Source organism: Camelus ferus, chromosome 9, assembly GCF_009834535.1.
Source record: "Camelus ferus isolate YT-003-E chromosome 9, BCGSAC_Cfer_1.0, whole genome shotgun sequence".
Classification (NCBI taxonomy): Eukaryota; Metazoa; Chordata; class Mammalia; order Artiodactyla; family Camelidae; genus Camelus; species Camelus ferus.
Window position 1 is genome coordinate 14609048 of NC_045704.1, and position 21764 is coordinate 14630811.

Sequence of the window (21764 nt, forward strand, 5' to 3'; positions counted from 1 at the left end):
TGCACAAGTGACCAAGAACGTGTGTCTGAAGACAGTCAATAAAATATTATTTGTATTAGTAAATAGAAACAAACAACAATACTAATAAATAACAGCAAGAAAAACAAGCAAAGGGGGCGGAACAAAAGCTCCAGGCTGTGGGAACAGAAATGGCATTTGCAGAAGTCCTGTGCTAGGAGGAAATATGGCTGAGACCTATTAAGCTAAATCAAACTTTCTTTAAGAACAGACCTTAGTACAGTTATATTTTAAAATATAAACAACTAAATGTGAATAAGAAAATGGCTTTCCTTTCCCTTTCCTAAACAATTAAGCCCAAAAGCCATTTGCTGGGACTGAGGAAGGGCAGGGAAATGGTGTGTGTGTGTGTGTGTGTGTGTGTGGAGGGGCTGAGTGGCCTGGCGGGAGGGGACAGAGCAGAGCAGGGAAAAAGGGCATCCCTGGAGGGCAGCAATGGGGGACTAGTGACATCCAAGGACTTGATGTGACCAGAAAACACACTGCGAATCTGGGGAGCTAGGTTTCTCACTTTCAGAGAAGAAAAGGAGAAACATGGAAAGGGAGAAAGTTAGAATGAAGCCTGTGGTGAGGGTTATTTGCGCAAACTTGTGTGTATACACACACACACACACACACACACACACACACACACACACAGATAAAGAAATAAATGTAGATGCAAGTGTGTGTATGTGTATAAATACAAATGTTAACTAGCTGCGCCCACTAAGAAGGTCTAAAAGCAATGATACTCTGGTAGCAGTGAACACATCTAACATCCAGATCTTGGTTTCTAATCACCACTAAGAGAAACATTTCTCCTCGGAGAAATGGCTGATTTCAAGGGTAGGGCAGGGCGAGCATGCAAGGAGCCTGAAACAAGGACAAGTACTCCAAGAATGACGGGGACAGGTAAAGAGGTAACAGGAGCCAGCTTAAAAAGAAGCTTTCACTGGTCAAATCTGGAACAATTTGAGGGTAAAAATAATGATGATGGATTACAATACTTTAAACTATAGTCCATTAGTCCATAGACCTAAAATTAACTAATAAAGTCTGATAAGGAATAGGGTATTTACACATTTTCAAAATACCTTTCCACAAAATACCTATTAGTCTATCAGTCAACAGGAAAATGAGGAACTGATGTCCAAGGAGCAGTCTGGCAAACATAATCTTACTCAAATGACCAGAGTTAACACGACCAATTAAGGGGCAGATGGCAATGGCAATGACACACCAGACCACAGGATGCAATGAGAAGCATCCACGTCATGATATTTTTGCCAAAGATGTGCAGCTAATTGTAAGGGATCATCAGATAAACCCAAACTAAGGGACATTTTACAAAATAACTGGCTTGCAACCTTCAGGTGTCATGAAAATCTAGATGCATGTATGATTCTAAACTGGATCCGTCTGCTGTTAAGGACATGATTGGAACAACTGGTAAGGCCTGAATGGGGTCTGAGGATGAAACGGCAACAGTGAACCCATGTGAATTTCCTGATTTGGATGGTTGGTTTCTGATTATGGAGAATGTCTTGTTTGAGACAATAAAGACTGAAATATCTGAGGAGAGTGATGGATGGGGGCATCGTCCTGGCACCTTACTCTCAAACGGCTGTCAGTACTAGCTTCTTCTGCTAAGTTTAAGATGGTATATGAGTGTACAAATAATTTCAAAGATGGTATGTGAGTGTACAAATAATTTCAAACTTACAGAGGTGTGCGTCTTTCTTCTTTTCTTCTCTCTCCACATACACACACCACACACATACATCAGATATTTAAAAAAGAAAAGAGAAAGATAATAATGGTACAATTTAGGAGGCTAAGTCAACCAAGACCTAGCAGCTACCAGGCAGTTTACACAGCTTACTAACGACCAGAATGGATTTGAAAGATGAAGTTCAAATTGCTAGTGAAGATAAAACAGTCATGGTTTTTAAGGTGGCTTTCTGCCTCCTCATAGTCACTCCTTTGGGGTTTGGATCCACTGTAAAAACTTGTACACAAGATGTCTGTACCGCCCTCAAATGGTTTGGTCAATGGGTCTGTCTGACCTTAAAAGTAAGTCATGTAGTCAGCCTAGTGACATGTAGTGCCTGGTACAGACTTGCCAGACTGTTCTTAACAAGTCTTACAACACAGATCAAGCCATCAGCAGTACGGTCTGGAAATGCCATCATGATGAGAAAACAAAGTTTTACTGGCTTTCAAAAGCTACCAAGACCTTAATTCAGGATTTTTGTAGTTTGCCTGGCTAAGAGCAATGCTAAGAATCCACTGATTCATTACGCCATTATATAATGAACAAGGGGGAAAAAGTGGTTTTGAGAGTCTTAGTCCCAGGCAGGCTTGTCTCCAACACTTTCAGGGCCTGAGGGTAAGAGAACAAATGAAAACCCATATATCATGTCTACCTATTTAGTTATAAATCACCCTAATAAGCTATTAAATAAAGTATATTGTATTCTCCTGCCTTGACAAATAAACATTCTTCATAACCACCCGGAAGACCAGGTTCAAATTTGGAATTCTCACACTCTTTGGGAGTTCTGTGCCAGAACGAAACACATTGGGAAGGCCACCCCCTCCTATTCCCCTTTCCTGTCCCACCTTTGGCTCTGTCCCACAACGCAAGGGGCTTTGCACTTGACTTTGCCGAAGGCTTTGTCCACCCCCCCCCCCACCAAAACATCCATCTCTCAGGCCTAGGCATGCAGACACTGTGGCAAGGTCTGCAACCCAGAGCCAATCAGGGAAGAAGCCTACAAAAGCCTGGGAAGTAAGCCTGGGGTTAAGCAGGCAGGAGATTCCAGGGGTCCTAGTATATAGAATGTGCTCCAGAACTGCGGGGAAGGCTATGGGGTCCAGGCAGACACATCTCCTTGATTCCATGGAATCCTGATCCTGTGAAGGGAACCTTCCAGAGCTCCAGGGCCAAGGACAGAGGCCCTTTCCCTCCCCAACATTAAGGGCAGAAGCATTCCCAGTTCTGCCACTAACTTGTGACCTTAGGCAAATGGATTTACCTCTCCTGGGCCTGTCTGTGGCAGACAACTTTTAGGGAAGTTTCTTGGTATATGAGGAGGCCCCAGTGGCCTTGACTTTAATGTGTACCAGCCCTCCGGCCACAGGTGACAGAGCCAAAGGTGGGCACATGACCCAAGCCAGAACAATCGGAGTCTGTCTCCTGGGAATTGAGAATAGAACAGTTGGAAATGGAGATACATTCACAGCACAGCTCTAAAGAGAAAGGCCAAATTCCTATTGCCTCCGAGGCTCCCAGCTGCCCTGGTCTTTACCTGTCTCAGGTCACAGTGGTGTTTAACGCTTCTAGTGATACTCCAGCCTGACTCCAATTAACGTCCCCTTTCTTGGTTCAAAATACCCAAAGTCCATTATCGTGGCTCATGACAGTTAAAAATAAAACCAAACTTAACCAAGCTGCCTAAGCTGTAGTAGAACAGATGCAAAAGGTGGTGCCTGCCTTACCCATCTCACTGGCACTGAGCTTATTATAAAGAAAAAAAAATGCTCAATGGTGCTTTCGGGGAAAGAACCTTTCGGATGAAGCAGCCAGCGGTGTCTGCTGGGAGGAGCACCCACATCCACCTGAATGCACACACTCCACAGGAACCCTCCCCTCCCTCACCCCTCCCCTGCTCCACACCCCTGGCTCCTGGGTCCCTCTGCCTAGAATGCCTAACCCACTCTCCTCCACCATCTACTATCTTTCCTGACAATTCCGGGCCTTAAGCATTTCAATCTGATAGTCTAGTTAAGACTAATAACAAGCCCTCTTACACTGTTCACTGATCTCTCCCCAAATGGGTATCAGCTTCCTGAGGCAGGGACCACAGAAAGGCACAGCGCTGAATGGACTAGATTTTCAATAAATACCCCCGAGCTGATGGGACCCACCTGCTTTTCATGTGTCAAAAAGCGCAAGAGTAAATATGAAAGATGAATTCTCCACACAGTCTATCTACCATCAAATTAAGGGGTTGAGCTGAGCCATTGAGAATAGTGGGAAAGTGCAGTGACTTCTGTGCAAGAGGAAACTGGCTCAACAGATCACGGGAAGGCAATCAGAGGAAGACCTACACAGCCATTTAACGTTGTGTTCTTCAGCTGTACGCCAACTACATTTCAACAAAAAGATAAACAGACTAGACTAGAATAGAATCATGCTCTCCACAGTAGACATAAACATTTGCTTATACAAATACATTGAGCAAAGAAAGGAAAAGACAGTACATATATGTCGTTCACAACAGGGCATTACATGTGTCTTATATGTATTAATATATATTAATTAGTACTCCAATTTATCATGTATATGCATAAAAAAAACACTGGCAGGAATGTTATAGTCATTATTGGGTAGCAGGGTTCACATTTTTTCAACTTGGTCTCTATTTTCCACCTTTGGGACCGTGACCCTATTTCCCTTTCTAAACCAGACTGAACATCTATAACAAGTGATACAGTGCTGGATGTAAGGCTGAATGTAAATCAGGACTGAAACAACTTTCAAAACTACAGATTTCTAGGTCTAATTTCCACACCTACTCATGGGGGACTATAGTTTTCAAAAGCATTCTAACAACTGACAACCACAATCTGAGACAGTTTTCACACTCAGCAGAGTGGCAAAAGAGCCTGACGTTACCAAATGTTACTGTTACATGCTGCTGGGTTTGGAATGTAAATTAATAAAACTACTTGAAAGTTATTTTTCAGGGTCTGGTAAAGTTGAAGATGTGCACATCTTAATTGTCCTCTACCCTAGAGAAATCACACACCTACCCAAGGAGATAATCTGCACGCACGCGCACACACACACACACACACACCCCCGACTACAGCACAATTTATAACAGCAAAAACTTACATGCCTGGGGGGAGGGTATAGCTCAAGTGGTGGAGTGCATGCTTAGCATGCACGAGGTCCTGGGTTCAACCCCCTATACCTCCTCTAAAAGTAAAGAAACCTAATTACTTTCCCGCACTGCAAAAAAGAGAAAAGGGAAAAAAAAAAAAAAAAACTTACATACCTAAACACCCATTAACAGGAGAATAAATAAACAGTCATGTTTTCATGAAACAAATACTGTATGGTCAAAAAAAACCCAAAAAAGAAACAAAAAAACTGTCCTGCAGTGCTTGCTGTCCAAGAGAGCTTGCAATGATGACAAGAACATTCTGTGTATCTGTGCTTTGCAATATGGATGCCACCAGCCACGTGTGGTTACTAAGCATCTGAAATGTAGCTAGTGAGACTGAAGAATTGAATTTTTAATTTAATTTAAATTTCATTCCTTTTAATTTAAATAGCCACACAGGGCCAGAGGCGACAAGAAGGAACAGCAAAGCCCCAGAACTACATATAAACACAGAGGGCCTCACAAACCTAACGTTGCTCTTATAGAGCACGTGGCAGCATACACACAATATGAAACCCATTCTGAAGAAGTTAAAAAGCATACCAAACAATTCTATATTGCCTGGAAATACATGCATATGCAGTAAGAAGAAACGCACGAGAATAAGAACCACAGATAAGGACAGTGGTCACTTGCATTGGTGAGGGTAACCGGGGCCCTGGATTACATTAGTAATGTTTTATGCCTGACACTGAGTGGTGGGTACGTGGTGGTCAGCTACATCATTCTTAATTTATACCTACAACATCATGTAATAAACTTTATTCCATTGTTTAGATTTACAAACACATGGTAAAACACCATGCCAAGCAGGGCTATGTATATCCACCCCTTCTGGTACCTTATTAAATCCATACAAATGTACCAGCAGCCCTGAGAAGACTGAGAAGGAACACACAGATTGGTATGGATAATACTGGAAACGTTTTGGTTTTTAAATTGGATAATGTTTGTTTTGTTACAATCCGTAACTTGCATTGATGTCATATGATTTTTGTGTGTATCAAATATCACACAAAAAAGACTGGATTGTGCTGTGATGCTGGGAGGGACCCCCTTTCCTCATCTGTAGAGCACAGAAACTTCTCTCGGGTGAGACAAGGCACCACCAGCACCCACCCCACGCTCCACAACTGTCTTACCTGCAAAACCTACTACTCAGCATTCCACCAAATTCTCTGCAATGTGCACCCTATGCTTCCCTGCCTGCCCCTCTCTCCCCAAACCAAGTGATTCTGACAATCAGCAGAGTGTTAAACCTCTCTGGCCTGCAGGTTCTGGTATAGGCAATCCAATGACTTACTTCTAAATATTCCTAGCCAAGCCCCTTGTCTTATTTAAAAGCCTCCTGTCAGCTGAGCTCAAATACCCTAAACTATGAGAACTAACATACTATAATATTAATCCATTTATTTGATCACAAACAGTTAACTGAATAACTCCTTTGGGGGGGGAGTTAGGTTTATTTATTTATTTACTTTTAGAAGAGGTACTGGGGAGCAAACCTAGGACTCTGTGCATGCTAAGCATGCACTCTACCACTTGAGCTATACCCACCCTCCTGAATAACTCCTTTTTATGACAATTATCTCCTCCAGGGAGATGGTGCTGAAACAGCCACGCCTACACTGAACAAACATCTCAACAGGAGTATGCCAAGCACTGCACTAGGAACACAGCAGTGAACAAAACTGCCTGGCCCACAAGGAGCTTAGACTCTAATGGGAGAGACACTGACAAGTAATCTGAAGTGCAATCAGCATTACAAGTCAAGGTGCCACAGAATTCACAGCAGCACTATTTACAGTAGCCAAGACATGGAATCTACCTTAATGTTCATCAACAGATGACTGGATAAAGAAGTTGTGGTATATTTATACAACAGAATACCATTCAGCCATAAAAAAGAATAATGCCATTTGCAGCAACATGGATGGAGCTACAGATTATCATACTAGTGAAGGAAGTCAAAGACAAATATACATCACTTACACGTGGAATCTAAAAAAATGATACAAATGAACTTATTTACAAAACAGAAACAGACTCACATAGAAAACAAATTTATGGTTACCAAAGGGTAAAGGGGAGGGGGAGGGATAAATTAGGAATTTGGGATTAGCAGATACTCACTACTATACATAAAATAAACAAGGACCTACTGTATAACATAAGGAGCTATATTCAATATCTTGTAATAACCTCTAATGGAAAAGAATCTGAAAAAGAATATATATATACACACACATATATATGTATAGCAATCACTATGCTGTACACCAAAAAACTAACAAAATTGTACATCAACTAAACTTGGAAAAAAAAGGTGCCACATAAAAGGGGAGGAATTAAACTAGTCAGCCATCAGGAATGTTTCTTTAAGGATGGGGGTGAGAGGAGGATGAGAGAATTGTCAACAAATTGCCCAGAGAGGGGGATCAAAATAATGAATCACTACTCAACTGTGGAATTTCACAACTAATTCATGAAAAAAGGGTTACCAGTGCCCAAATTAGTTACCTACTATTGCAGAAGCTGTGGTAAAATTAAATCTGTATTTCTTGGCATGTCAGAAACAAATCCTACTTTATGTTTAATCTTTAAAGACCTATTATGGAGAGTAACCACCACCATCTAGCCCCTAACAATAAGGGGGGGGGGCAGGAACATGGGAGTACGATGGTGGCCTTTTATCCCCAGAGTTTTCTGGAATGGTTCCAAATTTCACATATTTTATCCCACCATCCTCATAAAATCTTAAATTATCCTAGAAACTCCAAGGGGATTCACCCTGTGAGTCATAAGGTGAGCCTGTGCCCTCAGCCACTGCCTACCCTCTCTCCCCATCTATTCTTTCTTACAGAGTTGCACGATCTTGGGTGGATCACTGAACTTCTAGCTTTACTGTCAGCAGTAAATGGAAACAAGGAGACTAACGTGCTTCCCTGCACCCAATACAGTGCCTTGCACAAAGTAGGTATTTTACAACTCATAGATACAGAAAGAGCTGGCTGTTTCAGAGCAAAGGAAGCCAGAGTCCCTCTGCCCCTACATCTGTGCTTTTTCTCCATCCTCTTCCCTGTGACTAAATGCCAGTCCTGGCTTAGGTGCTTGGTAATTCATTCTTTACATGTCAACTGTAACAACTCTTCCTCTGGGAAACCTCTCTGGGCACTTCCTCATCACAGAACCACTGCAATCTCCTTCATCACCTATGTGTTTGTGCCTACATTGGGGTTGTGCCCAAGACTTGTTTCTGATGAACTCTGTTCTCCTGGTTTCTCTGGGCACCAAGGGAAGCAAACAATATACTCCTGAGCACCTACTGTCCAGGCATGACGGCACCGGTGCTAGAAAGGCCCAGCCAGCGCCTTCCTAGACGGTGTGAAAACCACAAGCTGTTTTTCCTCTTTGTTTTTTAACATTTCTAATTTAGGAGCACAATGTGTACCTTGAAGCAAAAGTGGCTTTACAACATTTGGTTGAACCTAAGGAAAGGGGGGAGGGGAAGGGAACCCTAACCAGAAGCCTTTCACAGGAAACAGGAAATGGCTGCTTCCCCACCCCCATCCTGCACTCTGAACATAACCCAACTAGTTATTCTGTACACCTTAGGCAAAAGAGCAGAATCTAAATCAAGGAATTTTTGAATTAGAGAAAACTTCGAAATCATGGAGCAGTCAGTGCCAAAATGGAGACGGCATGTCATCACAAGGTGGCAAAGCCGCGGGCCCAGCCGTGTCACCCCAGTCCTTCTGAGCGCGCTTGGTGAGGCCGCACAAAGGCAAGGTTCGGAATCCCAGGGGCTGTCATCAGGAATGCACTGAATGCCTCGCAACCTTAAGGGCTCGGGGTTGGAATCCAAGCCTGAATTGTCCAAGTGAAACAGCTGACTAACAATGTCAGCTGGGGAATATTTTGATACCTTCAAATTCTGCCCCATGTAGGAAGAGGCTGCACAAAGAGCTGTGACTTGGAGAGCCCTAGGAATGGTACGCGAAGGCCGCCGAGTGCCTGCCAGGGCTGCCCACATTCTCCTCATAGCTAGATAAAGTGGCTCCCAAAAGAGGTCTCCAGATCCGCCCCAGTGGGCACCAGCAGAATTGACTCCCAGGAAACTTCCAGCTGTGAAGGGCTAACAAAGCTGGGCTCTCTCCATTTGAATGTGAAAGACCCGCCCCAATCAGAGAAGGCCCTTAAGCCATAAAGCCCTTCACACCAAGGCCAAGTGTCACACTTGTAAGAGGGTGTGATTTATAAATTGACAGCACCCACAAAGCTGCTTTTGTACTCCTCCTTAGTTAACAATTTATCTCCCCCCACCAAACTCACGGAGCTATTCAGATAAAGCTTGACTGGGCCTCAGAAAGAAAGAAAGAAAGAAAGGAAGAAAGAAAAGGACCCAAGTTTTGGCCAAAACATCAATGTTCACTCTGGATAATTATGGTCCTGTGAATAGACCCTAAAATTAGGGCTTAATAATTCCTCTGTATCACACTCACAGCATCAAACTATTCCAATACAAACATAAAGAGCAAGAAAAAGAAAATCTCCAAAGCAGCCTTGCGGGAAACTCAAAGAGTTCCACTTTTGTGGTTTTCTACAGTCTCTTTTGTGGTTTCTGCACTCTTAGAATCCCCCCTTTAGAGCAATTTTAACTCGACGCCCTCATCAGCTGTTTTTCTTTCTCAACATTTAAATCTACAAAGCAAAGAGTAAATATGGGCTTGGCCATGTCTTTCCTCTCGGTTCAACAAAACGAGTTCTAGCCACTTCACCTCGTTTTCCCCATTGCATGAATTCCCTTCTCAGATTCCAACACGAGCTACGAAACTATCTTCTTCTGATTCCCTTCCCATTCCCCTTTCTATAAACTGAATTCCGGCACCGATTCCAGTAGAGACTAAACCCCTAACCAAAACTATGCTAAAAAAAAATACATACATATCTGATAACACTTGTCAACACTGAGACTTTTCTTCTTAAAAGGTTATTTGATGAAAAAAAAATTTATTTTAAAAAAGCAAAAAAGCAATTAGGCAATTCAAGTTTAAACTGTCTCCCTGCCCACTTAGGACCTTACTGAATTGTCTATGAATCTGGGAAAAGAAACTTTTTTTTTTCTATAAGAGTAATGGCCTGTGCTCAAAAACAGTCTTTTTGATATTACTCCATACCCTGAAGTCCAAATTGGTGGCCCACCGAGCAAGTAGGTCCTGCAGCATGTTCTCTTTAGTCTCTTCAGGGTGGACAGGAACTGCATGGGAGGTGTTGGTTTCAAGGTGAGAAGGTTTCCGGTATTAAAAAGTTTGGGACAGAACATATAAAAAATCTACATTTCTGATTCTCTTAAAAAAATCACATTTGGCATCACTAGGTCCACAGACCCTTGTAGCAACAGCTGGATGACACTAAGCGTAGCTGCCCCCACTTTAAATGACACAAGCACTGGCCCAGTCTGTCTAGCCTCCCCACTAGCTGCCCTTGCTGCCAATTGTTGCAGCCTGTACCCTTCAAGGCCCCAGGGTTTCTGACCCTTGACATGCCCCCCGCCCCCCAGGACACATACCTTTTTGACCATGGTGGTCTCAGATGAATCAAGTTTGGCTCTCTTGGTATCAGGTCCATCTTCTACTCCTTGGCTAACTTTGGCAACTTTGGTTTTTTCCCTAGAGGGTGATGAGAGGAGGGAATCAAGTTCAATCCTATAAATCATGCCCTTTGAACAAAAAGAGCATCAGGAGCTCGATGAACAGGATGGTGGTTAAGAGCAAAAGCTCATACAGGGGAGGGTAGAGCTCAGTGGTAGGGCATGTGCTTAGCATGCGTGAGATCCCGGGTTCAATCCCCAGTTCCTCTATTTAAATAAATAAACAAACAAACAAGCAAGCAAGCAAATAAATAAACCGAACCCCCCCCCAAAAAAACCTCACACAGATCTGGGTTCAAATCTCAGCCCACCGACTGATTACCCACTTACCCACTATGTGGGAAAAATAATCCCTGCAGGATTATTCAAAGAGAAATAAGAAATTGCTTAGCACACGGTAAGCTCTCAGTAAACTTTGTCAACGTTCCACTCGACTCATGAAATAAAGAGCTGAACTTAATTCCTCCCCCAACCATGGGGAGCACACATTAAAATGACCTGGTCTTTACTCCGACTTCTTTATCCACTTATAATGTGCCCAAAGAACTACATTTTCAGTCATAAACCATTAGAGTTACAAGAGATCTGGAACATGTTTGTCCCTCCTCCATCCTGACTTTACAGGCAAGAAACTTGCAGACTGGAGAAATTACAGAGACTTGTCTGAGAAGCTGAACAAAAGAAAGCAGTTCTTGACTCTTGGTCTGAGGCTTCACCTACGGCACAGGGTCTCTCTTTACCTCTCATCAGCAAGGGGGAGTGCTCAAAACTTATAGCCCCAAAACCAAGTCATATAGTCTTACAGTACTGGTATCATCTGCCATCTTTCACCTAGAAGCTAACAAGTTCAAAACACTGCAGGTCCCATCATGTGAGAATCACCCTGGTCTGCAACCTCAATGTTCAGAATGAGAGGAGGAGGCCTGTCTGCTCCACCAGAGCAGTCTTGGGACCTTGGAGCTTTTCCAAGGTAGGCTTCAGCTCAATGTGCTTCCAGAGTTATCCATCTAACTATTTTGTACTCATTTTACTATCTCTCAACCTGAACACACACACGCCCAAGATGGGGAACAAATGTTTACAATCCAAGCAAGCCTTATCTAAATAGAAAGTGAGGCTTCACCACCTGAAGTCCAGGCTGATCAAATACCCACGTGGTGTGCCCTGATTGCCTCAGAACTGCTTTCTTCATGCTCCAGAGGAGACCATCAATTTGGAAGGCAGGGGCCACATCGCCCACAAGTCCGAACACACAATCTACGTATTCAGTAAGCTGTTAGTGATTTGGTTTCCCAAAGGCCTGAGTATTACAGGAAAATACTTTCTTTACATGGTTCATTTCCTACCAATGAATAAAACAGTATTTTCAAAATGCTATGTTCTCTCCTCCTCTCCCAAAACTTACTCTACAAATTCATGCTCTCCAAGATTGGCAAATGTGTATCCATGGTAGCCAAAAACATCTCCTGTAAAGAACTTGATGCTATTTTTGTAACAGATCTGGTCAACTTTAACTATGACATCCCTGGAGCAGCAAGTCAGACATACCTGCAGAAAGAAAGAAAGTGGCTGGGTATGAGTTGTGCAGACTGTGAATCACTGCCCTGATGTCTAAATAAATCTTAATGAACAGTCTCTCTGGGCATGTCTAGAGCCAGTTTCAAACTGGTACAACAGGTTCTTTGGATCCTATGGTTAGAAGACAAAAGAAAAGTTGCAAGTTTCAGTGTGTAGAAAATGTAAATCATGAGACCATCACTTCACCTTCTGCAACCAAAACGAAATGTGTTTAGCTATAAAGTAAAAGCCATCCAATGAATTTGTTTCCTCTAATCCAGGAACATATATAAACCACATTTCATAGTTTTCATGAAAAGGAAAAGAAGAACAGGCTACAGCGAGAAACAAAACCATTTTTAAATTTACCCAAAGGTCATGTTTAAATACAAGGGCATTTTTCCCCCTTCTTTTGACTGATAATTTTAAGATAAAGAAGATAAACAAGTCCTGTTGAGATTATTTTTCCACAGTTTTCGATGTGAAACTTTATCTGAATTTAAGGACAAAAGAAAAGGTTACAGACCAAGTGACCTCCCATTCAGACTTAGACAATGAGCTGGTGATTCACTCGGTGGAACTATCAGTGTTGCTCTGAGGCCTCTAGGTTGTGTTCCAATACGTTGAGGTAGTGGAAATGGCTAAGTTTTACTGCATAAAACACCATCTTTTCAGGAGAAGCTTTGTTATCAGGGCCAAGAAGATGACTTCTAAATTGCACATGTTTTCTTCTGAACATAGTAAGTTGGAGAAGAAACTACAGGGAGGATATTTTCATTTGATAAACTTCTTTGCTGTTGTCTGGCAGTCTGAAATAACATTCACAGGGAAATGTGAGCCACTGGCACCATCCAAAGGATGCAGCCACCCAAGGGAAAATCAAATCTAAAAGGTAAGGCAGCTACAGTTGAACATGTAATCAACTGACTAAATGGAGCCCTGAGGTCAAAGGCAAGTGTTAAAACCTACAAGGACCAGTCAAACACAGCGCAAACCTGAGGCAGTCACGCTTGCCTAGTGCACATGCACTGTATATACCAGCAATGGCCCCACGCTTCAGTTGTTTTCTTTTTTTTTTTTTTAACCATGCTTCAGTTCTAATAAAGCTTCTAGTTGCTAGAAGTTCAAGGGATACCTAGAGTAAACCAAATGTGGTTACTATGGATAAAGAAACAAAGATGACATGTCCAAATGGAAAATGTTCCAATACCTGGATCTACAAAATAGAATGAATTTTTTTTAACAGAACAAAGTGCATAGATGATCCATCATTCCAAGCCCACATCTGAACAGATGCACATAAGAAATACAACAGTGGGAAAAACAAACTACCAAACCCAAATTCTAACCTCTCATGTAATGGGCTTTTCAATTAAAAAACAAGTAGATTATCTGTGACGAATTCAGTTAGCCAACATTTGTTAAGCTTTTCTAGGGTACAGGGAACCGTGCCTAAAAGGTCACAGATACTGAAACCGAATTTAACTTATACTTTCACCTCTGCATAGATTTGGCAGTGAAATCAGATGAGGTTGGCTATGCCTCATCTGGCTCATGACTATAGTGATTCTGTCTTGTTATCTGTGGCAACAAGGCCAAAGCGGCTGCGTGAAAGACAGAGACACAGAGAGACCAAGATCAGGTGTGCTCTTGCAAAGACAAACACAAGCTGTAGTTTGATATTTCTAACACACACACACACACACACACACACACAAATGACTCTGCTACATAAGTTAATCACCAACTTGTTAGGTGTTCTGGAGAAAACGTGTGTAATAAAATGTATAGAAGCTATGTGCAAAGAGTCTGAAAGGAAGATAAGACATCAATGATAAAAGCTGGTCTTGAGGAAAACATGCCCAAAGAAGAAACCCAAAGACAGAAATCCGCTGGCAGCTGCAGCAGATTCAGCAGACTGGATCTACCTACCGACACATTCAATCTACTAAGGCAATACACTAAAACTACAGAACAGAACAGCTCACAAATTACATGGGAAAAAGCTCAGATCTGAGAGTCGAACCCTCAAGTATACATGGTATACATATAACCAGTGCTTTAATTTGCTTAGTTTCTGCAGCAGACTTTACATTCCCTATGAAACTTACAGCATCAAATTGAGTGAAAAACGACTCGGGTTTCTTTTCTATATTCTCAGTGTCCACCTTCACATCCACCATGGGGTTGAGATTCTGTGCTCGTTCCAAAGAGGCTTCGGCCCTGTTTCGGCCAACAGACCCAGCACGCACCAGGAACTGAGCTCCGGGATCCTCTGGAGACACCTAGGAAGAATTTTTTTTTACATACTTGAATTGGGGGGGGGGGGGGGGCGGGGGAACAAATGAACTTTTCCATTTTAAAGAATAACTAAAATATCACCACCTAATTGTATTACTGTCATCCCTACAGGAATGTGCCCAATGCAGACTCCTTACACACTTTCCTTCTGAGGCTTTAAAATATACGTTTAACTTTTTTTTTTAAACTGAGCAACGATGGTTAAAGAGCACCCCCTTGTGTTCATAAAGAAAATTCACTCTAAACAAAACAGTCCATGCTTCTACAAAATTTGTAACTGCTAACAAAAGTATGTAACTGTCAACACGAAGAATTAACCAAATACCTACCATGTGCCCAACTCTAAGCATTCAGAGAAATACGTAAGTAGTTTAAAGGATGTAGTTCCTGCCTATAAGTGGTTTAAAAGTCAGACCAATGCAAAAATCAGACACAATTAAGAATGTTTGAAACAAACTCAAATTCAACTAAAACTCAGAAAGGAGGAGAAGCGAGCAGGGGCTGGAGAAGAGGGTTATTTCACCCAGAAGACTGGATGCCGGCAGAAAAGAGCCTCAAAGACAGATGTATAATCACCTGACAGCCACCAGTGGGATTACAGATTCCACCGTTCAAAATGCATTTCTTCACACATCAAACATCTAATGTGACCATTCATCTCCATGTATGACCTTGCCACCTTCACTAAGACTGGATTCTACAGAAGTAATCTCCCTCTTCTCCTGCCAACTCTCCGCAGCAGACACTCTCCCTTACTATCTTTCCTCCAAGAAAAAAAGCTGGTCCTTCCCTTCAAGGCCAGCCCTCTAACAGTAGCCTTGACCCCCCCACCCCCTACCCCACTTCCTCAGGGATCTCATTACACAGATGTTGTACATCATAGTGCTTAAGAACAAGGCCCTGGGATTCAGATTGGATTCAAATCCTGGTTCAACCACTTGAATGAGGGGACTTGAGCGAGTATAAGGGACCACATGTACAATGCGGACGGTGATAAACACAACGCACTTACTCATCACTCCAGCAGCGTGAGTCAGTATCACCTGTGCTCCGCTCCTCCCAGCTCTCCTCCTCCCTCATCAGCCATTCCAGTCTCTACACGGGCCTCTGAGGTGTGGCTGTTCTCAGGATGCCACCTCGGAACCACTCACCTTTTCACTCTGGAGAATTCCATACACCAACTCAATGCCTTCTCATTTCTACCAAAATCTGCTGTTATTTTTCAAACTGCTCTGACTGGTACTGCTTCCTGATCCATCTGAGTCTTATATTAAACTGCCCACCAGATACTGCCTCCTGGACATCCCACAAGCCAACCACATGCGATTGGTTGATGAGCTCACTAATCACCCATCCCATCACCAGAGCCAGAAACCTGGTCTTTGTATCTTTGACACTGCAGCCACCAGGGGAGGTGGCTAAGCGCATGGGCTCTGCCAGGAGTCAGACTGCCCGGGTCCTGGTGGAACCACTAACTACTATGACCCTGGGGATCCAGTATTTCACTTCCTTTTCCACCATTTCTCATCTGTAAAATAGGAATGATGCTGCCTACATCTCAGAGCTGTTCTGAGGACTAAATGATATCCTATAACTACAGTTGTTCGGACAGCGTCCAGCACCTACAGTGTCAGCTGCGTCCTTATGCCCTGCTTCCCCACATGCTGTCCTATGACTGTACCACCTAAGTATACCTCACCTCTGTGCACTTCCTGCCAACTCTCTCACCAACCGCCATCCTCAGACCCTCTTCACCTCTTACCTAAACTACTAAAGCAGCCTTCTACGTAGTCTTTGGCTCCATATCTTGTGCCAGTCATAGTCTACCCAGTAACTAGTGATCTACAGAAAGGACAAAGCTGAGGCCACCCCTCCCCCATCTGAAACTCTTCAATGAATCCTCACCACCTAGACGAATAAAGCAAAAGCTAACAGCAGAGCTTTCAAACAGGCCTTTCCTGACTTGGACTGTACCTGCAACCTGCCCCTGCCCCCTACTACTTTGGGTTTCATACTCTAAAAACACCAAACTGCTTGTTACATTCCATTTCTACCATGCTGTTCTGTGCTAACGTCACCTGTCTAAAACACAGCTCCTAAAAACTTGATAAACCTCTACTTGTTTTTTTAAAACTCAGCTCAGCACCCCAGGAAGCCTCTCATGTCCCCCTGCCACAACTTGAGTCTCGTAGCCTGCTCTGTTTTCTGGGAAAAAAATTAGAATGGGAATCAAATCTTGTGCCTTTTTGTATCGTCAGTACCTAGAATACTTCAGGGTAGCCAGCAGATGCTCTTGGATGCTTGCTGACATAAAGAAAATGAAAAACTCTAAAGGGTGGGAACTGCCATCCTCATTTTATAGATGAGCAAGCTAAGTCTCTGTGAGATTAACTCCCTTACCCAGACTTAAGAAGGTGGGATCTGAGCCCAAGTCTGCATGGTTCCAGAGGTTTTGCACTACACAGCACCATCTCCCTGGGATGTTCCTAGTCAGGAAAAAAGCACAAGCAAACTGCAAAAGGCAGACCACCCGGAAAGTGTTCATGAACTCTTAAATTTATGAGCTGGGAGTCAGGCTGGGTAAATTGACTGGGACCAGGTTATATGAAGCCAGTGGTTCTCAATCCTCCCTGACTTTTAGACTTAACCTGGAGAACTTTTATTTTTAAATAACTCCCCAAATATTCTAAAGCACAGATGGGACTGAGAAGCCCTGTGTTAGGCTTTGAAACCCAGTCAGAGGAGGCAGGCTTTGCAGTGGAAGGAAAGCAGGAGGCACTACAAGTCCCTAAAGTGAAGCGGTAAGGGCTGACGGTCAGCCTGCTCACTCCAACGCTGGAGCACGAGTCCCTGTACTGAGGTGGTGGCAGAACCACAGCACACACCCTCAGTGCTGTCTTCATCCCCCATTCTCAGGTTACCCACCAGATTAGGAAGCTACCACCCCACTGCAGTTTCATTTTTCTACACCAGGGGCCTCAAAGTTTTGGAACCATTCTTCCTCAGGTCTTACCCTCTCCACAACAAAAAAAATCCTCCTCTGAATGGGGTGTTCTTGCCGCTAGGGGGCACTGTTCTTGGGGGAATGTCAGGGTTCAGATGGTTACAATTATCTGGCAGCTTGCTTGCAGGGATTTTCTTTCCTTAGAAGGTTTTGAATTCAAGTCAAAATCCATTTGTGACTGAGATATTAAGTGGGTCAACCCATGTTTCTCTTCATATTTCAGGAGAATTAAAACAAAAAAAGATTCCAGATATTATTTTCTCCTGAAACCCCAGACAGGGTGAGCTTTTTAAGACGTCATTTAACATTTACTTTTTGTCTACAGAGCCTACACCTTACACTGAGTGTACTAGTTACTTCTCATGAGACAAGACCCCTGCTCACTGCTTAAAAGGAAAGAAAGGCACAAATAATATGTGACATCAAAAAGACAATCTTTGAAATAGTTTACCTAAAAACAGACATAATTTCTGGAATTTGCTTTAAAAAACTATCCCAAAAAAGTACAGGAGAAAAAGATTAATAAAAAAGAGTAACAAAATACTGCTATCTGTAGAAGCCAGGTAAGTGGGGTGTCAAATGTTATTCTACTTTTGAATATGTTTCAAATTTTCTATAAAAGAAAACCAAAATGTCATTGAGTCATGAGAACATAAACAAAGAAGCAGTTATTCCCATCTTGGAGAAAAGACAGGTCAGAGAAAGCAACACAGCAGTTGGGCACCACGGTTATATTTTCAGTTAAATAGCATTATATTGTATAATTATTATTAACTATTGGGTACTTATTACATGCAGGCACTGTGTTAAGCAGTCCACATACATTCTGATCCAGTGTTTTACAAGGTAATGTCTGTGAAATATCTACATCAAGATCGCCTGAGATACAAATTTTTTTCCCTGAGATACCTCTTAAATGTATATATTCCAGCCAGGAAAATGATAGTAATATGATTAAATGTATTTATCCCTGAGCCTTAACCTGAGACCTTCTAAAACGGAATCCCTGGGGGTGAAAGCTACACCGTAACAATGCCCCAGGGCAATTCTGCATTTTAAATCAGTTATTCAGGGGATTTATGGGTACAAATTGGAAAACGACTCCTGTACTCCTCACAATCACCCTCCAAGGGAGACATTTACTCCACTTTACAAATAGGGAAGCTCAACAAGGAGACGCGAGTCCCCACTGGCTGCCCACCTAGGGTATGGTGGAGCTGAATTCAAACCCGCTGCTGAAGCTGTCAATCTCCAATACAGTGCCCTTAACGCCAGCCCTCCTCTTTCATAGCCCTGAAGGGTAAGTAGGAACTCTCGAAATTTGCGAGTGTTTATACTGATGGAGGGGAGATTGCAAAGGAGAGTGACGAGGTGGCGAACATCTCACCTGTTCATGATCCAGCATGGTCAGTCCTTTCACTCCGGCCAGAATGAGATTCTTGGCAATTTCAGCCCCAAGTCCCTTCATGCCAACAAGAAGCACCCGGGAGGCCCGCAGCCTACAAGGCAGACATTGTCAATGGGATGATGGAAACCAGTGGAAGTGCCCCAAATCATTGAAGAACAAAATAAGACAAAAACAGGGAAATAATCTTGGTTTTCACTAATTGCACTGAAGCATCAAGGCCTCAAATCTAGGGAAAAAAGACTGGCTCCAATCCATCCTGCAGAGAATAATTCATTCAACAAATATTTATTGAGCACCTATATGCCAAGTACCCCTCCAAGGTGTGGCAATACAGTGGAGAACAAACAGACTTAATCCCTGCCCTCTCAGAGCTTGTATTTTGTAAAGGAGACAAACAAACAGAGAGGTATATATTATGTCAAAAAATAATGAAAATCAAGCATGATATGGATCAGGAATGATGGAGGATGTCTGGGTCTCAGCTTTTCCATTACTGCTTTTTTTTTCCTATAGGGCCCTTCCACTGCCAACCACAGCCTAGCAGGCAGGAGACTTTCAAGCGACAATTCCACTTCACCAGAATGGGAGGGAACTGGGAAGAGGGCTTACTACATACAAGCAAGGTAAGTGACAGAGATGCTAGCAAGGAGCAGGCCTCTTATCACAGACTGACAGCAGCAGAGCAGCAGAGAGGTGGAGGAAGGAGGCTGTGCAGATTTCTGGAGGCGCTCCAACCCCTTGAGAAGCAGCACACCTCAGAAGCTGTTTCCACAGAGAATATAGTGCACATATCAAACCTTCGCCATCAGAAAGATTGGGCACCCTTGCATTTAGCTGTACCTTCTAGGCTTCTGCTGTCAGAGTTCATCTCCGAGCCCTCCCGTCACCTGGCCGACACTGCTGTGTCTGGAATTCCAGGTTCTATGTTCTTTCAGTCTGAGTGATAGGGTCTCTTCCTGTTTGGCTGCTGGATTACCACACGGATACAGCTACAGTGGCCCAGCTGGCCTCTGGGAAACGTGTATCTTCAAATGTTACTAGTGGCCCCCTAACCTCCAACCCCACTAACTTCTCCTCAGGCTCTGTTCTCCATGATGCTCCTTCAGCAACGGGCGCTGCCCGTCGCCACCCGCTCTGGGTCGGAAGACAGCTTTGAATTCTGGCTCTGCCACTTCCCAACTGAGTGACCCGAACAAACTGCACAATCTCTCTAAACTTCAGTTTATTCATCTGCAAAATGGAGATAGCAATTCTGACTTCATGTCATTCGATGTCCTTGACCACCTGGTGAAATATGTGGGCAAACCCACCTAGCGCAGTCCCTAGCATTTAAGAGACACTCGATAAAAGTTACTTAACTTACTAAACATCTCTTCAATACCCATTGTTTTAAGTAGAAAAGAGCCCAGTGACGGGTTTTGATTCTGATTTTCAAAAAAAAATCTGACAGAGAAAAAAATCTACAGTGGGCATTTAAATCCATTCTGTATTGGCTCTCTCCCATTTCCCAGATTACTCCCAAACCTGCCTTCAGTTTCCTACCTGCAGACTTTAAATCACAACATTCCGCACACCTGACATGCACCTGCTCTTCCTCTCTCTGCCCAGTCAAGCCTTTCCTCCAGACTTCAAACCCCAACTTGAAGGCCGCTTCCTCAAAAAGACCTTCCTTATCAGGGCAGACTCAAGCAAGTACTCCCTCTGAACTCTGAGCAACTGGTCCACAGAAATGCCTCTGACATAAATCACACGCAGCCACCTGGCCTCCCCATGACCCCTACATCCTACAGAGCTCCACAGACTGACTGCTCTAGAGGTTTTCTTATTCAACTGCCAACAACACGGAATATCATGTTTATGTTTTTAATCCTTAAACATTCTAGGGGCCCTGAGACTACTGCTTATTTATGGCTCAATTACATGAAAAGCACTTAAAATAGTACCTGGCACACAGTCAGTACTTAATGAATGTCGGCTATTAGGACTCGTACTCTAATGCAGCAATTCCCTTCTAGGGATCAATCCTACAGAAATATTCAAGTGGGCACAAAAATCATGTACAGTGTGATACTCACAGCATCGTCCATCCACTTCCCTCCACCTGCACAGCCACCACCCTACTCGGAACCACCATTACTCATGTATAAAACTGGGTCTCCCTGCTTCCATTCCTGCCCCTCCACAACCCACTGTCCCCATCTCAGGTAGAGAGATCTTTTAAACCAGATGCCACTGGCCTGCTCAAACCTTTTTTTTTTAAGGGGGGAGGTAATTGGGCTTATTTATTGATTTTTAGAGGTACTGGAGATTGAACCCAGGCCCTCATGCATGCTAAGCACATGCCCTACCACTTGAGCTATACCCTCCCCCCCGCTCAAACCTTTCAATGGTGCCCTATGCCAGCTCCTTACCCACAGCCCTGCGTACCCCTCTGGCCTCATCTCATCCAGCTCTCTCCCTGGTAACCTGGCTACAGACAGGCTGACCTTCCCCGATCCTAGAAAACACCACATCTACGCCTGCTGTAGGACTCTGGCATTAGTTTTTCTCTTTGCTTCCTCCCCTAACTCTTCACCTGACCCATTCTTTAGGTCTCAGCTCAACTGTCACCTCCTTAGAGAAGTTCACACAGGCCACCTAATCCAAAACAGGTCCACATCTCTTCTATCCAGAATTATGCTACTTGCTTATACATTCATTGCTTGTTCCTCCCTTAGAATGTTAGCTCCAGAAACCATGGTACCCCAAGCATCTATGACTATGCTGGGCACTTACACTGTTACTCAAATAGCTGTTGAATTAATAGATACACCAAAAGAAACCTAAGTGTCCATCCACAGAATTACATAACCTTGGTACACAATAAAATAGCTAACACTCACGGAACAC

The 21764-nt window shown here is 43.3% G+C and overlaps 1 protein-coding gene across 3 annotated transcripts in view; it reads right to left on the bottom strand.

The window, feature by feature from the left end:
* The window catches only part of SAE1 (SUMO1 activating enzyme subunit 1), a 60969-nt gene that overhangs the window by 31191 nt on the left and 8014 nt on the right, over positions 1 to 21764 (bottom strand). For all 3 annotated transcript variants that reach the window (XM_006190599.3, XM_014564241.2, XM_006190600.3), the window contains 4 exons: positions 18855 to 18966; positions 14274 to 14447; positions 12011 to 12153; positions 10525 to 10624 (listed from right to left, as the gene is read on the bottom strand). In XM_006190599.3, coding sequence (XP_006190661.1) covers positions 10525 to 10624; positions 12011 to 12153; positions 14274 to 14447; positions 18855 to 18966 — 529 coding nt within the window. The remainder of the gene's footprint in view (positions 1 to 10524; positions 10625 to 12010; positions 12154 to 14273; positions 14448 to 18854; positions 18967 to 21764) is intronic.